The sequence below is a fragment of the Corvus kubaryi genome, unplaced genomic scaffold (assembly GCF_017639235.1).
Source record: "Corvus kubaryi isolate FWS band 111438036 unplaced genomic scaffold, C.kubaryi_AGA036_p1.0 split1-37296, whole genome shotgun sequence".
In the NCBI taxonomy this organism is placed as follows: domain Eukaryota; kingdom Metazoa; phylum Chordata; class Aves; order Passeriformes; family Corvidae; genus Corvus; species Corvus kubaryi.
The window spans coordinates 19,427,449-19,445,424 of record NW_024582075.1 but is presented as its reverse complement, the minus strand read 5'-3'; the positions used below and the strand labels follow the sequence as shown (position 1 = coordinate 19,445,424).

The window sequence follows — 17,976 nt, the reverse complement described above, 5'->3', positions numbered from 1 at the left end:
GCATGAAACTCAGTGTTTTGTGGCATGGAGAAGAGGCAAATTTGCTGTTGCCTGTTGCAGAGTTAAAAGTAAGAGCTTAATTGTTCTGATAAAGCCATGAAATTTTGAACTTGGAAGATGCTGGTGCTGATGCTGCTCAACTTCATATTCTTATATATTTCTATTTAATTTTTTTCTCATAGCTTACAATGAGCACCGAATGGGCTCTGTGCTCCCCTGTGTAGCCATCCACACTAAGAGTAGAAGGGATATGTTGAATACCCTTCAAAAAAAGCAATTTAAAATTGTTCTCAATGTGGCATATACTCAATTAGAAAAGATAAAAAATTTAAAGCAGCTCAATATGTCACACCTGCTCAGGAAGCTCCCCAACAAACTGGGAGCTCCATGGGTCATATCATCCTTCACTTTTTAAAGATTTCCCTCTTTCCCTCTTCCCAAGTGAAAGAAAAACAGAAAGAATTTGCTCACTGGGTGGGACAGTGAAAAAAATGGTGCTATTAAAAATATTATTAAATATACCAGAAAAAAATTAAAATAGGTTGACAGACATCTTCACATGCAATTATGCAGGTGGTAAGGGGCTGGCCTGTCACTGACTCCAAAGGATGCTGTTATAAAGTGTGTGCTGTATGGGACACAGTTATGTTCCAGCTCAGATGAGACAGATGTACTCAGGAGTCCTGTCAGCAACAATAATATAAAAATTAACTCACATATGCAGAACTGTGGTGACTTTTTTTTTGGGGGGGGGTGGTGTTGCTAATCATTATTTAACAGGTTCCAAGTGATGAAAGCAATCTTACTCAACAAAGTCCTCAGCATAGGCTCCCATTAGCTACCTCTAGCACTGGCAGCAGTAGCTATGCTATCTGAGTAAGGCCCTGAGTTACTGAGATTTGCTCCTTGCCAAAATCCAGTCTTGAGTTGTAAGCATAGACAAACAGCCTGTACCACTTCAGATGGCTTTTTAACACTGTAGTACAAAGCATATTTCATCACATGGTTTTTATCACACTTGCATTGCACACAGTTTTACATTGTATACCTCTCCTGACTGCAACAAATTCACCTTAACACAAATATAAGGAAAGAACCAGGCCTATTGTTCTCAACCTTCCTGATGCAAACATGGAGGAGGTACTTTATACAATGTCATTAGGCCATAACTTATGTTAAGGCAGCCTTAGTGGTAGTTTAACCCCAGCCAGCAACCAAGCCCCAAGCAGCCCCTTGCTCACTCTCCTACCAAAAGGATCGGGGAAGACAATCAGAAGGGTGAGAGCTGGAGAACTCATGGGTTGAGAAGAAGACAGTTTAATAGGGAAAGCAAAGGCTGTGCACACAAGCAAAGCAAAACAAGGAATTCATTCACTGCTTCCATGGGCAGGCAGGTGTACAGCCATCTCCAGGAGAGCAGGGCCCCATCACACAATGGTGACTTGGGAAGACAAAACTCCATCCCTCCAAATGTCCCCCCCTTCCTCCTTCATCCCCCCCTTTATACACTGAGCATGGTGCCACAGGGTCTGGAACATCCCTTTGGTCAGTTGGAGCCACCTGTCCTGGCTCTGTCTCCTCCCAAGCTCCTAAGCACCCCCAGTCCCCTCCCCAGTGTGGCAGTACCAAAAGCAGAAACAGCCTCGGCTCTGTGCAATCCCTGCTCAGTAACAGCAAAAACATCTCTGTATTATCAACCCTGAGTTCAGCACAAATCCAAAACACAGCCCCACGCCAGCCACTGAGATGAAAATTAACTCTACCCCAGCTGAAACCAGCACATAGACAAAAAATGTGCTGTTCTAAATGCCATCTAAATTAACAATGGGAAACCAAAGCAAATGAATCTGATACAAAGTTTTAAGAATAGGTTCAACAGAGCAATCACCATTAGCATAATCTGCCTTAAGGAATAGGAAGGAAATTTCATATAAACTTTTATGGAGTTATAGGATACTACATATTGTTTCCGGAATATTTGCTTTTTCTATTGCAAATTAAATATTTTACATCTCTAGAAACCACTTATTTTATTGAAAGCTGCTATAAATTATTTTTCCAAAATCAAAATATCTCATTTGCTTATATACATACACGTATATCTGTCCTTTAAAAATATTTAAATGACATTAGTCAAATAGAGTCCTACTTTTGCTCCCTGGGTTTGCATTTGGCTGTTTATGAAGATCACAGGTTTTCCTATGCTCCCCATAAAGATTTAAACTACATTTTTCACTGCATCCCGTGTACAGATCCTTCATACTAAATGCCTCAGGTAAAACCCTCCCACAATGAAGTTTCAGTGATTTTCCAGATCTATCACTTTTCAATTCTATTTCTGTAGCTACATCTGAATAAATAAAGTTAGGGTAGCAGCAGCAAACAATGCTGTTCACTTCAAAGTTTAAAAGAATTAAAATTGCACTGATTCCTGAAATCAAAGAGGTGAATCCATAGGTAAATCCTTAGGCATCACTTTGGCTAGTTAACCTGACATGTCAATTAAATGCAAGATTAATTAATTCAATTCTCAGTCTAGTCTGACACAAAACCTATACTTCCCCCTCATTCCTAATTAGCCAAAGTACTTGTTTCTTTCACGCAGATAATTTCATAACGATTACTGTAAAGCATTAACACATTTTTCTTTCAATCATATTTTCCTCCTGTTGACTGACACACCTTTCCTAGCGAGTTTACTTATGCCAGTTTCAGCTTTGTGGGAACTTGCCTGAAGGTCTTTAGTAAAGTTCCCTCCCATACACATAAAACAATGATATATAATCATGATGTTAGCTATGTGGAGAGACCTATGTCTTACCTTAGGAAATATGAATGGAAAATTATGCACTGGAGGAATGTAGCCGTTTCCATTTCTGTATATTTATGAAGCTTAATTGAATAGTACTTAACATATGGTAGAATGCAGTGTGATTAATTCCTTGGAAACTAGTTCAGATGGTGCTCCTCTTTAAATAATTTAAGGGGGTTTTTTGACAGAGCAGACTTCTTACAAAATACCTAATAATTCTGGGAAAATTAATCAAACCCAAGAAATTCCTTTTGTGTACACACAAAATTTTAACTATATATTAGGTCTGGCCATGTATGTATGTGGTACATGGCTATATGCAGTAAACCATACTCAGTATTTGTTTCTTAGTTCTAGGTAGACTAATTATTTAAGGATGTTTTTTTGAAAGATGATTATGAGACTTTATACACAAAGCTGGTCGGAAAATGCACAAAAATGCCATGAAACATTCATCCACATGAAAATATTGACAATTTCAGCTAACTTTCAAGTTCTTTCCCTCACTGCATTTCAGTTCGTTGTCCTTCAAAGTGATTGCAAACCGACTATATCCTGCAGAGGTGTCAGAAAGTGGAGGCACAAGGTTGGAGATCTTCTTAAACTCTGCTAAACTCTCTGGGGAAGAAACATGCCCAAAAACACTCAAGAAAAAGGAAACCAGTTTCCTTTTACAAAACGTTTGTATTGTTCAATTTGATTGACACTGCTTTGGAACAAGCAATTTGCTTAATTTCCATGTGCAGAGAGCCCTTTGGGGAAGCTTAGCACTCTTCTCATTCCCCATTCCGTCCCTGTACAGTAGTCCTGATGCATGACAGAAACAAGTCTGAATCATGCAGACTCGTGCACTCCATGATCAGAGCATAAAATTCTTGTCACCTTTTGAATCACAAATGCAACTATGGAATGTGATGTCACATCTCTCTGGGGGGAGGCTTCCAGCCCTGCCTGCTCTAGCAATGCAGTGGTGGGCTTCACAGCATCATCTGAACCATCAGAATGCTGCAAGGATTTGCTTCGCTCCTTTGCATAAGGTGTCTTGTGGCACTACCCAGGCAGTAAATGCACATTTTGCCAACATGACTTCATCAGAGAGACTTACACTGGCCTCCTGGGCAGGCTCTGTAGCCAGAGCTGGTCCCCAAGAGTGCTGGGACTGTCCCACTGCCCTGTTACCAGGGCAAGATAAGGATGTCTACGCAGGATGCATTGACACCAGCCAAACACAAAGCTGGTCCATTGTAGGTGTCTTAGAATCAGTTTATCTTAGAATCAGTGCAATTAAACTGGTACAAGCCAGTTTAATTAAAACAGATGCTCTCATGTGGGCTCAATAGAAAGTATCCTGGTTAGCTTGTATCTGTATGTTCGCCAGTGCAAGCTTTTGAGAGGTTTAAACCCACGTATGTGTTCCTTCTCAAATTTGCACTAGCTTAGCTAACTTATAACTAAAATGACAACCGCAGTTAAACTAGAACAAGTTTCACCAGGCTACTTATTTAGGCATTTTTAGAAATATTAATCTCTTTTGCTAATCAGCTTGGTTTGCTGATTGTGGTGATACAGCTAGCCTGCCCTACCTTTGATTATAAAATGCTCTTTTGGCAATCCACATACCAAGGACTAGTAAGGCTGTAACAGATGCCTGCTTAATACATTACAGGCAGTACAAGGAGCAAGTTCCTTAACCACTGATATAAGACAATTAACCATTGTACCTGTGTATGTTTTCTACTCCTAATTCTACTGCCCACTGGTCTTTGCTGTGACCCGCCTGAAGTTGGTGTGAGGACAGAAGTTATTCTGCACTGCCAACCACAGAAAAATGGGAGCTCGGGCACTGCTGCAGCATTGACATGCCTTGTCTCCTGAATTTCACAACTGTGCAGAAAAACCCACCAGATGACAATCTATTATACCAAAAGTGCACCACTGCCCCCCAAGAGTTTTAGCTGTTGTGTTTTTACACCCTGCTCTCCAACTCACACTAATGAAAGAAGTTAGATCAAAGCTAATATTGTGCAAAATGAGAAATAAACCCCAGACAGTTTAGTGTTTCTCCTAAGTTTTTAAGATCTTTGAGGAATTTTCGGAGCATGCAGTGCTCAGATAGGCAGCCTCTTCCACTCATTTTGGTAGCCACCATCAATAACTGCCATGCAGTCTACGTATGTTTGGGGATTCTGATAAAATCCAAGAATAAAGAAGGGTAACGCAGTAAGAGCTACTAACGTAACGTATAGTCAAGGATTGCATTATTCCTTAGAAGTGACACAATTGTCTGTCCACAGATCTTTCAAAATATTTTCATTCCTCAATGAAGCAAGAAAGGGTGTTTGAACACTAATTATCATTCTAAGACATTAAATCAAAAGCTATTCCAACCAGAAATCCTCAAGTAATGCACATATGTTCTAAAACAATCAATAAAATGAACTTGAAAAAGAGTGACTCCAAGTCGCAAAAAAAAGGTCAAAAAGCATTGGGAAAAGATTAAGAGAAAAACACATTCTGAGTACTATTACACAGACACAAAAAGGAGTTTCGTGGGGTTTTTCAGTAATTTTCTGTATTTCTGTTCTGCTTATTTTCTCACCTACCATCAAAAATCTTGCAAAGAAGCATGTGATTGTTTTATCAAAATCTCTTGCTTCCACCACTACCAAGCTGTCTGTGTTCCTAGGACTATTCAGCCAGAGAGGTGGCAAACTGCCTGTACCACTTCTTAATTAAATAAAGCATTAATTACCATTGTTAAAGGAATCCTTGTTGCTTTTGCAGGAAAAAGACATCTGCTGGAAAGGACTAGTGGATTTCCACAGTGCACTAGTTAATGCTGGCTGACAAGAAGTGTCCATTTTGAGGTCCACCTGATTTTCACTAGTCCCTGCTACATCAGAATTTGAGATATTCATCCCATACACACCATCCTCATAAATGAGAGAAGAATCTGGTCTGTTGATTCTGCTTAGAGACACACACACTACAGCTTCCTTGAAGTAGAATGCATTTTCACCATGTAAGCTGTCCAACTGATTATGTCCCATTATCTGCAGAAGGGGAAATAAAACAACAAAAAACAAAACAGAGAATCTCATTTTCACCTTTGTCAAGTACCAGAATCACAGAATCACAGAATATGTCAAGTTGGAAGGGACTAATAAGAATCATGGAGTCCAATTCCCTGCTTCTCACTGTGTGAAACTAAAGTGTATAACTACGAGCATCATCCTGAAGAATCCTATACCAGGATGCATAAAATTAACTGTCAGACAGAATGGGGATTCATAGCAAATATTCATCCAATCTGCCAGAAGTTAACCTCAAAACACATTAAATTGGATGTGTGTTCAGGAACAAACAGCAATAGCCTAGAAGATCTGGTCTTAGCTCACCGCAAAACAAGTAATAACTACAAAGTAACAGATAACAAAGGACCGCTAACTGGGATGCACTGAGCTCTGCTGACTGCTTTCAGGGGGTTAATATTTTGCCTCATGGCTCTACAAGGTACCACTTCTGATACATAAATCTGCATACTCTGCAATCCAAAAATAACACTGTACCTCACGTGGATAGGTAATCACAGAGAACAGGGCTGCAGCAGCCAAACTGAGGATGGCGAACAGCTTTAGCAAGAAAGCCCTGGCTCCCAAGGGCTGAAAATGCAACTCCTGCAGACTCTTTGTCTGCAGGTGTTTATTAAGGCCAATCTTAAAAAAAAAGCAGGAGTATTAGTGTAAGTTTCTGCATTGTTTGGTCACACAAAACTACCTAGGTTCAGTGTAAAACAAAAACACTGGGCTGGAAATACCAGCTGACTGACAATCATTCAGACAGTTCTGCTGGTGCAAGGAGTATTGGAAACATGGGAGAAAGACAATCTTAAGGCCTGGATGGAATCAAAGCCATGTAGTCTACTTGAAATAAAAATACAGCAGCCTTAAAATAAAACATTAGTTTACAAAAACTACTACTCTCCGACACTCAGCATTTAATTATTTTGCCTCCTTCTGTCTATGTGATCCTGGATATCCCTGTATCAGGCTTCAACTTCCCCTCCTCAAAAGATGTCACAAGTCACATCCATTAAAGCTGATGAGAAACCTCAGTTTTGGTTTTATCATCCACTTCTTAAGCATTGCCAAACAAGCCAAAACTGTAGCACATGCTACACTAGTAAAAAGTGTGTTCATTGTTTGGGCTGGCAAGCATGTATGGGAAAGTCATGTTCACATGGTGTTCACAAAAGCCAGGTGAAAAGGGGGAGGTCAGAGGCCAATCCTTTACCCCCTCATGCAGGCACAATCTTTGATGCCAAATGGTCTCTGCCTGTTATGGGTGAGTTGCCAGCTGAAAAACTATGGAGGTGATGGCTTGAAGAAAGGCTCTACAGATTTTCTTGTGAAAACAAGAACCTGAGGGGAAAAAAGAGCTGTTTGGGTCAGTGAGCCTCCCATATGTGGAAAAGCCAGACAAAATGTTTTGATTTTCAGGTGCTTTAGAGAACAGTAATGGAAATCAAGACCATACCCACCAAGCAGGGATTAGAGATGAGGATCCACCTGCCAGGTGAGCACCCAGACAGATGAGTTCAGAGCCAGACTGCATCCTCCACCCTCAACAAAAACGTAATTGTTTTTAGTATTAAAACACTTAAGCAGCTTCAGAGCTACTTTAAATTGTCCCCCCAAACAATGGTCATCTCCGAGGACTTAATACTGTCAGGGATGGAGCCACACACCAACCTCTTCCCCTAGGGGGCTGCTTGTTTCAGGGAACAGGACAGCAGGGCCTGACATGTGGGGTTCACAAGAGCCTGATGTTTGCTGCTCCTGGAGGTGCTCCTTTTCCTCCCTGGAGATAGTGGTCCAGGAAAAAGGGCCGCAACCAAAAACATCACTAAGTGCTTTATATGCTTAAGCACTACAATAATTTAGTTTTCCTACAAGGTGCAGAGACACAATGTATCTTATAAACACAGTAGCAAAGCAGAATAAAACACAGATTCTCATATTTACAATTTCTGTCTTCTCAGTTTAATAAACATCTGCCTATGTTTGGGGGTTTTAGGGTATCCAGCTTAAAATCACAGAATGGCTGAGGTTGGAAAAGGCCTTTAGAAGACATCTGGTCTAGCCCCCTGCTCAAGCAGGGCCACATAGAGACAGTTGCCAAGACCATGTGGCTTTTGAATATCTCCAATGACAGAGACTCCACAATTTCCCTGCGCAGCCTGTGCCAGGGCTCCATCACCCTCACAAGAGAAAACAGTTTTCTGACATTCAAAAGGAATCTTCTGTGTTTCTCTTTGTGCCCATTGCCTCTGGTTCTTTCACTGGGTGCCACTGGAAAGAACCTGTCTCCATCTGCTTTAGAACCTCCATTTAGGTATCTATATACATTAAAAGGAACCCCCATTAATAAGAACCCTTTCTTCTCCAGGCTGAACAGTCTCAGCCTTTCCTTACTGGAGTGATGTCCCTGTATCTCAAACAGGCACTTCACCAGACATCCATCCTCCTGTCTCTACATCCTTTCTACAAGAAAGGCTCTATGCCTTTTTTGTTCTGGGGACCCAGACTCCAGGTGTGTCCAGAGCAGAGAGGAAGGATCCCCTCACTTGACCTACAAGCAGTACTTTGCCCAATGCAGCCCTGGAGACCATGTGCCACCTTCACAGAGGGGCACGTTTGCTCATGTTCAACACAGGACTCCCAGGTTCTTTTCACAGAATCATAAAGGCTGGAAAAGATCTCCAAGGTCATTGAGTCCAACTTTGGACCCAACACACCACCATCACGTCAACTAAACCATAGCACTAACTACCATGTGCAGTCACTTTTTGAACACTTCCAGGGATAGTGACTCCACCACTTCCCTAGGCAGCCTGTTCCAATGCCTGACCACCCTTTCAGCAAAATACTCTTCCCAAACCAAACCTTCCCTATCACAGCTCTAGGCCATTTCCTCTTGTCCTCTCACTAGCTGCCTGGGAAAAGAGGCTGACCCCCACCTTGCTACAACCTCCTTTCAGGTAGCTGTAGAGAGTCAAGCTGTCTTCCAGCTGGTGATCCCCGGCATCTACCCATGCAAGGGGATGCTCCTTCCCAGGGGCAGGACTTTGCACTTTCCCTGGTTAAACTTAGTAAAAGAAAATGCTTGGATATGCCTCAATCTCAGCTTCCCACAGGCTCATTCATTACATTAAGAACCAACAAAACCCAGATGTCCTGGCTCATTCGTCAAGGAAGGTCTCTAGCAGTGCAGTCAGGGATATAATTACAATGCGGAACCACACACCTCATAGTCCCCTGTGGGTGAAAACAGGCTGTTTTGCTGACCATGCTTCCAGTGCCACAGGAGTTTCTTCTGCATTTTCACGTTGTCTCTCTCTCTCTCCACCATTTTCTGGCCCTCCCGGAGCCTCTCCAGGCTCTGCTGGTACTCCTGCAGCTGCAGCGCCAGTCCCTGTCGGCTCTGCTCCAGCAGCTCCTCCTCGCACTCGCACTGGCACTCCCGCTGCCCCAGCTGGCCCTCCCTCGCCTCCTGCTCCCGCTGCCGCTGGTCACATTCACGCAGCCACCGCTGCTGGTCCTGCTGAAACTGCTGCTTCAACTGGTGTATGTTGGCCAGTTCCACCCTTTGTTTTTCCAGATTCCGGTATTTTTCTTGTTCCAAAACGAGGTTTAGCCGAGAAGCCTGGCCTCGACTGGTCTTCTCATTCTCTTGCAGTAGTAACCTATGGAGCTCTTTGTGGCTGTCCTGGATAGCCAGTACTGCCTAGACACCACAGCAAAATCAGACACAAATGTTTAAATATCAGCATTAATCCATTTCTTTGTTTTTACAGAGAATCATATAAAAATACTTCAGCTTTTTTTGGAGGTTATTCTTTACGCAAATAGAGAAAATTCTGTAATCATGTCTTTACAATGAGGTATTTCTAAAATAAAACTCAATTCTTTTGAGCACTTTTAACAAGGCTTCCGGTTTACACTTAGTGTTATTATACATGTTTATGTTACAGCTGTGCATATGCACTTCAATTACAGCTGGGGGTCGTGTTCTCTCAGACGATGTAAAGACACATAGGAAAAATGATTTTTCATGGTTAAAGAGGGCAATAAGGCACTGGGAATGCTATACTCACCCAAGTATTCCTAACACAGCTGTGACCTATACAGATAAAACTGTACTGTTTCCAGCAGAGCTCATTCCAACTTTAAGGCTCTCCTTGCTAACCTGCAGCATTGCAGCACAGCTAACATCAGTCCTACGGCCACTTGCCAATACAGCCATGCCACCAGGACTGTACCGCTACACGCACCTGACCAAGGTGTCAGTGCAAGCATAAACCTGCAGCTTAGTCATCATTTCAGGTTTGATGTTCCTGTTTTACAGGTGAGAGCTCTATATTCCATCCTTCACAAAAGTGTTGTGACATTTGCATTAAAGATTGTGACATCCTCCAGCAACACAAAAACAAATAGCTGGGATTAAGAAGAAAGGAAAGCAAGAAAACCCTAGATCTGCTGAGGCACTTATTGCACCGCCTATGTTCAAGAGCTGACATGGGAACCTATTTCAGCAGACATTCCCAGAGAATTCACATAGCCCCACTGCCCTGTGCTGTCCACCCCAGAAAGTTTTTAACTTCATGCAGTGTGCAATCCCCTTTGCTCTTCCTCCAGTATTGGGTCAGTTTCAGTGATCTGTAAACAGGACAAGATCCTCTCCTTGTTTCTCTGCAACTGACTGCCCATGGTCTGAACAATTAATGCATGATCTTAAACCTTACTTTACTGTCCCTATTTGTTTTTCAATTACTCAAAAAAATTTGCCTGAATTATAGGATTTTTATTTTGCTTTTGCATTGCTTCAATACATTTCACTTCTAAGCCCAAGGTTTCCAGGTTATTGTGATATATGCTAAAGTCAATAGGATCAAAAAATTAAGTATACTCAAATGAAACATTTTAAAATAGAATTATAAAACTGCAGCTAAATAAGAAAAAGTAAATTAAGACATTCAAACATAGCATAAAAGAGGCAAATGCTTCATACTAAGGCCCTACAGAATATACAAGATAATTGAGATTTAAGCATCTAAAATGGACTGAGTTTGCTATCTGAGATCCCTGGCAAAGTTACTGCTTACTACTAACCAAGAGAACAGTCTAATCAAAATACTGAATTTTTTCAATTTTTTGGACTATAATTTCAGAAATCTGTATGTGGAATGACATCAGTTCAAGTAGAGCCATCAATTTACTTTCCTGCTACATTTTTGGACTGTACAAACATCCTCTTTTGGGAGGATGGACTGATCTCCAAGCAAGTTAGTATTATTCAGCTCTTAAAAGAAATCTACAACTAGAATAAAAATACATTCCGTGACAACTTATGCAACAGTCAGTTGAGATCAGTATCTATTAATGTGATGTCTAAAAGTAGGGCAACATGAAAACAAATCTTTAAAAGTAAATTATTAGGACAAATGAATTACTCTATGAAGTTAGTAGTGGAGTAGTCACCTGCATGCTGTATAAGAGACGGGTTAAGTTCTGGATTGCTTGTACAATCTAGAAAATAAAAGAGAAGGATTTTCAAAGGTTTGACCTCTGTTAACTAAATAGTTACTACATTCTATCTGAGGTTTAGATTTACTCACCTCTGTCCCTGTAGATCCTGAAATATTCATACTTCCTCCCTAAAAAAAACATATGTGAGCTTTAAAAAGTTGTTTTAAATTTTAAAATTGTATCATGTAGGTAATTTTTTTTTTAAACTAGTGGGGACCTAAGGCTAGGAAATGTGCACTGAGTCAACCCTTTATGTGGGTATGTGAAAAAAGACACAAGCAACAATCGGTGAAGACTAATAATTCATCAACAATGGAGTTTCCGTGGAAATTACTAGAGACTCTAAGCACAACTTTACAAATAAAACTATTTCATCCAGAATTTTAATCCCTTCTGACTAATGCTGCACAGAAAAGACATTTCGATTCATTTGTTTACTTGAAAGTTTTGAAATACAGTAACCAGACTTCTGTATATAAGCACAGTGGGTTTTGACTACTTACAGTGGGATGGAACAGCATGAGACTCTTCAAAAATAGAAATAATAATGTACTAAGAAACTAGCAAGAAGTCATGTTAGTGGATTACAACAAATGCCTTAGGTGCCCTGTGAGATGCTGTGTCCAGTACACTCTAGAAAACACACCAGCATGGTCACTACTGTCCTCTGCAGCAAGGCACAGCCACTTCATCCTGCTCCCTTTTCATAAGAAGCTTTCTAAATTTATGGGGTGAAGCTACCCATAATCCCTTCAGCATGAAGAATAGCTCCTCTGAGAAAGATAAGATGAAATGGTGGGAACTGTGGCAAGCGCAATCCCTTCTGAGCCTATGCTGAAAAGACTTCCTGTATTATTTTTCTCTTTTTTTTTTTTTTTCAGAGAAGCAGCTGAGAGTTTGGGGAATATTTGTTTTCTCTCTGATTCTCCTAAGTTCTCTACTGAGTCTCATTTTCCACCACAGAGAGCAAAGCATCTGCTACATTTAGATGCAATAACTGAAAATGAAAATGAGAAAGACCAGCCCCCCAACACAGCCCAACAGAGACACCCATGGGGGAAAGGGAATACCAGCTGCATCATTTCCTCCTCTACTCTTTGTCTCATTATTTCTCTGCAGTATTTGCTCCCATTCCCCTCCACCTGAGGATCTTCCCTTCCTCTTCCTCACTGCATCCACAAGCCATAGAAAAGCTCAGCTCTGCTGCGAGAAGCAGAGGATTTTGCATGATGTCTCTGTGCAGCACAAGGATAGACACAACATAGCTCTGCTTTCCCTTAACTGGATAGTGAGCAGTGGGTAAGATGGTGACCAGCAGGGCCAAGAGGGAGAGAAAGTAGGTGATGCTGGAAGGTGGAGGAAGAGTGTACAAAGGAGAGCCTGCACACTGAAAGAGTAGAGTTTCTTTCAGGTTTTTAAGCCCTTTTGAGTTTAGAAAAGGATGTGCACAGGGGAAGGTTTATCTGGCATTGGTTTGACCACGGAGTTGCAAGTAGCCAGTCACAGTGCCCACAGTTCCCTCACTGCAGCACCACTTGAGCACTGGGAGATGAGGCTGAGGCAGGTTTAGCTGAGTTTGCACATGCCCTGCAAATCCAGATAGGAGTGAAGCAATAATTTCAGGTGTTTAACTGAAGGCCACCACCACCTCTCTGCCACTGTTCCCGATCACCTTGGTTCAGAGAGATGAGGCTGGTCACATCCCAGAGCAGGCTGCGCCGCGCTTTGGACAACGCCCACAGAGATCCAATTACAAGGCAGGAGCAGGGGAGACAAGATGGTGATCACTCCTCACAGCTGCCCACTGGGGACCCCTCATGTTGCAGGGACAATGGTCTCCCTTCCAGTGTCTAGTCAGCATCTAACCTCTGAGCTGGGAGCTTTTGCTCCCTCTGCCCAGGTCTTGTTTTCCCAGGCTACTTGGGCTGAGTCTAGAGCTGGTACTCCACGCTCCGGGGCTGCACACCCACCTCCCTGCAAAGCCCTTGCCTTGCCTCTTCTCTTTGCTCATTCTGCCACCTGCCGGTAAGTCTGATTCTGACATGGTATCAGAATTGATGTATGCCTTGCCCAAAAAATAGGCCACAAATAATAGGATAATGACTTAGGGTGGAAGAGTTGGGTACAGGTCCCTCCAGCTTTATGAGCAAGCATAGCTTCAAAGTTAGAGGAAGTTGCCCAAGGCCTTCTTCAGTCAAATCCAGGAAACTCCCAAGGGTAGAGATCCCCACAACTTCTTTGGACAAACATTCCTCCTTGCTCATCCTTGCACTTTTTTTTTTCCTTGTATACACTCAGAATTTCCCTTGCTGCAACTTGTAATCTTGGATGCTCATCCTTTATCTTTGCATCTCTGAGAAAAGCCTGGCTCTATCTTCTGTATAGCCACAGTGGCAGAGTTTTCACATGGAGCTACTGGAACTTCTAATGGGCTATATCTGAGCCACTCTACCCTCTCTAGGTTGTTCTATTTCTCTTCACCTAGCTTCTCTGCTCCCTCACTTGGACTTTTGTTTTCAACCTATTTCTTCACTCACATTCTTCATCCTTCCTCCCTCTGTCAGCAGTCTGATAAGATGATACAGAGCTAAACATAAGGTGAGATTATAGAGAGATTAGTGTATTAGCAAGAGTATTCCCAATATAGAAAACAAACAAACCCAAGGTTTCAGGCACACAAGCCCTCTTTCAGACCTGATGCAAAGACAGTATGTTAATGCTAATTAACTCCTTTTCTAGGCAAAGGTTTCTTTCCATTTCACATTCTGTATCTTATCTTCTTGTATCTCCCCTTTAGTCCTTTTGTGATTCTTATTCTCCACCTAAGAACTACACTATTAGAGTTGACTTTATTTCCACACAGTAATTCACATTGCTTACTCCAACACTCTGTTGCTACATAAAATTTGTCATTCCTAATTTTGTCCAGAACTGATTTTTGGTTCTGCTTTTCTACCCGGATTTGCTTATCAACTATAGGACTTTGCAAAATGGGCACTTCCTCTTCTATTCTCTAATTGCTCCATTTTTAAAAATTCAAAATTCTGAAGCAAGCTGGTGTAAAAACATCCATCCTATTTTATGTGCTTGTTCTCAGGACGAAGTTCTTCCAATGCACAAGTCTTCCTTGCATTAGCTGAGGACTGTCACTGCAGGAGACTTTCATCATCCTGTGAATAGGAGGAGGGAGTAGAGGAAATACTATTGTCAGCTCCACAGATATGCACCTATTGAATGATGACAGCAGAGAACCAGGCTCGTAAGTGGCCCATACAAGTGGTTTGAAAACACTGCCTGTTGTTACAACTCACTGACCCTAAGCCTTCCAGGAAAATTGTTCTGTGCTTGGATTGTTTAAGACTGCTTTTAAAAATTTTATTAATAATTGCAGTGACCTCTATTAAACTGAATTACCTGGATCTGAGTGAAATTCCCCGTAAAAATTTGGACAGTATGTACATGCACAGTGCCCAGACTGCTATGTGCAATGCAAGAAGAAAAACTGGTTACAATACCTTATCCTCAAGACTGGCACCTGCCACTTCCTCCTCAACACTGAGATTGATTTCTGGTGATTCTTCAATTTCTTTTCTTTCTGCATCTAACAAATAAAGGCCCAAGAAAATGCAAAAGAAAGGTATCAAAGCATATCCTAACTAGTAAAACAAAGAGCATGCTTTTTTACAGCTACTTAGGATAGTGAGAAAGTGATTTTTATTATTTGGAGTTACATAATGGATCCTAGGCTGGGGAAAAACAAATTTGGAAGCCAGGATGGCACAGGTGGCCCAATCCAGTTTTTCTACCTTAAAAATTAGCACTATTTCACATATGAAAGTTTGGAAATAAGTGTAACCATAACATTAAAACTGCTCTGTAGCAGTGTTTTTTACACAACTGTATTTGCAATTTTGTTGTGAGAAATTAATACTACCTTTTGCAGCTGAAATTATTGGAATCTCAATCCTGGTTTTCAAGCCTCCTGACAAAAAGGGAAATGGCCTATACTGCAAAACAGACTTGCTGTAGAGTTGAACAGCAATGATAAGAAAGTGTACCTCCAACAAAGTTATATAACAATTTACACTACCTGAGCATTTGCCAAAAGACAACTTTTATTACATTATTTTCTATTGATTCTGTCCTAGACCACAGAGGCTTTCCAAAAAACTCTGAATATGTAAAAGCATCAAATTTTACTCACCTCCAGCAACAGATTCCAAGATTTCATTGGCAGTGAATGTACGCTTCACAGTTAATTCTTCAGTACTTTCCTCTGGTGATCTGTCTGTTTCACTCACTTGTGATGTTGTTACAGCGACATGGAGACTTTCAACTAAAGAGGAAAACATACAGAATTACAGAGGCCCCTTAAATAGTTCCTTAGTGCATAAATCAATGACATAGAATTGATTGACCATGGAATAATTTAGCTTGCAAGGGACTTTAAGAGGTCACCTAGTCCTACACCCCACTCAAAGCTGATCAATTTAAATTGTGTTGATCAGAGCTTTGAACACGCAAGCCTTTAACACCTCCAAAGATGGAAACTTCAAAGTCTTCCTGAGCAATCTGTTCCCGTTTTTTAACACTCTCATGGCATATAATTTTTCATTTCAGTTAATTGGCATATTCTGTGTTTCACCACAAGACCATTGTCTCGCATCCATGTGTCCTTTTATCGTCATATGCCTCTGCAAAAAATCTGGCTTCTCTATATCCTCCCATTAAGCAGTTGCGGACAGTAATGAGATCCCACCAAGTCAACTACCTTAGCTTCTCTTCAGATGTCGTGTACTCCAGCCCTCTAATCATCCTGGTACCTTTCACTGGATTTGCTCTACTTCGTCAATGTCTCTCCTCTCCAGGGAAGTGCAGTATTGGTCATGGCACTCCAGACAGGACTCACGAGAGGTAAGTAGAGGAAGAATCACCTCCCTCAACTTGCTGGCAACTCTCCTCCTACTGCAGCAGCCTAGAAAGAAGTTGGCCATCTTTGCCACAAGGGCAACTGCTGCCTCATGGTCAACCTGCTGTTGAGTACGACTCCCAGGTCCACTTCCACAAAGGTATTTTCTATCTAATTAGTGTCCAGCCTGTACCAACACACAGGATTACATCACCTGAGATGCAGGACTTTGCATTTGTATTTGTCAAATGTCTAGGTGCTCCTCTTAGCCCATTTTCCCAGTCTGTAGAGGTATCTCCAGCTCACTGAACACTCCACCTCATTCGATGACAGTCATGAATTTGCCAAGAGTGTTGTCAATTCTGAGGTCAACTGCATTAATAAATATGTTGCGTACTACTGGTCTCAGGATACATCCCTAAGGGAATCCCCTAATAACATGATACCAACTGGACATCGTAGGACTGACCCCTTGAGCCCAGCAGTCCAGCCTGTCTTCCATCCAGTTAAGCAGTTGACATCAATTCTGATGTAAGGATACTACAGCCAGTGCAAACAGCGTTGAAGGTCTGAGAGATGTCCAGATAGCCAACATGCACTCTTTTCTCACCATGAAACCTGTCAGGTTAGTCAGACACTACTGCTGTAATTAATCCATGAGAGCTGCTCCAAATTTTCTTTCTGTCTTTCAGATTCTTGGAAATGCCTTCTAGGAGGTGAGACTGACTATTTTTTAGTTCTCTATATATTCCCTCTTGAAGGAGAATGTGAGGTTTGCTTTCTTCGAGTCATCAGGAACCTCTCCTGATCACTGTGACCTTTCAAAGCTGACAGAAAACAGCCTCACAGTGACATTGGCCAGCTCCCTGAGCAGCATTGGATTTATCCCATCTCATCTCATGGATTCGTGTATATCTAATTTGCTTAAGCACTCTGTAATTCTATCCTTCTCTACAACAAGCAATGCTTTATTCCTATAGAGTCTGCTATTAGCTCAGGGACTTAGTATTTCCATCCTGGATAATGATCCCCACAAATTGTCTACAGTGTAAGTAACTGTAAGCTTCCACAGAGTATTGTACAGTCCTGAAATCCAAGACATCATCAACATCAAAAACAGCATGAGAGAAAGTGAAAAATAAAGAAGTGGACAGAATAAAGGTGTGTAATAAGTATAGGCTGCCATTTTAACTATTTTCTGTTTCATCACTGACTTATAGTACCCTACACAAGTTAAATCAATTTTATCAATAAAACGCTCTTTGACTTACTTATGATGATGAATACCAAGCTCCACTGCTTTATAGGTTGAAATGTTGTTAGTAGCACACAGTTCTCAATTTAGGTGATGCTAGAATCAGGACTCAGTTTACCAGGACCCTTTTCAGCTGAGTTTAGCGGAAGTTTAGCTGAAGTTCCAGCTAGGCAAGCTATCTACAAATACCATTCCCTTCCTTCCTTCACAGGACAGCACTGTAGATGGTGCAACTACCTATCAACTCCCTGTCAGATAGCAGGCAGAGAAAAAAGGGCTCCTAGAGCAATTGTGGAGGTGTTTCTCGGTAAAAATTTGATTTGCTCTGTATATGATCATACAGGATTCTGATCTGACATCAAAATCAGCCAAGGTAGGTGAAGGTCGGGGACCAGGTGCAATATCATACTGC

General features: G+C 41.5%; 1 protein-coding gene across 9 annotated transcripts in view; it reads right to left on the bottom strand.

The window, feature by feature from the left end:
- The window catches only part of ARHGEF28 (Rho guanine nucleotide exchange factor 28), a 118,197-nt gene that overhangs the window by 12,064 nt on the left and 88,157 nt on the right, over window positions 1–17,976 (bottom strand). For 7 of the 9 annotated variants that reach the window (XM_042012855.1, XM_042012857.1, XM_042012856.1 and 4 more), the window contains 6 exons: window positions 15,605–15,736; window positions 14,916–15,001; window positions 11,490–11,528; window positions 11,353–11,400; window positions 9,119–9,598; window positions 5,565–5,865 (listed from right to left, as the gene is read on the bottom strand). In XM_042012855.1, the coding sequence (XP_041868789.1) occupies window positions 5,565–5,865; window positions 9,119–9,598; window positions 11,353–11,400; window positions 11,490–11,528; window positions 14,916–15,001; window positions 15,605–15,736 (1,086 nt within the window). The remainder of the gene's footprint in view (window positions 1–5,564; window positions 5,866–9,118; window positions 9,599–11,352; window positions 11,401–11,489; window positions 11,529–14,915; window positions 15,002–15,604; window positions 15,737–17,976) is intronic. The other 2 variants (XM_042012859.1, XM_042012861.1) reach the window with 2 other exon arrangements.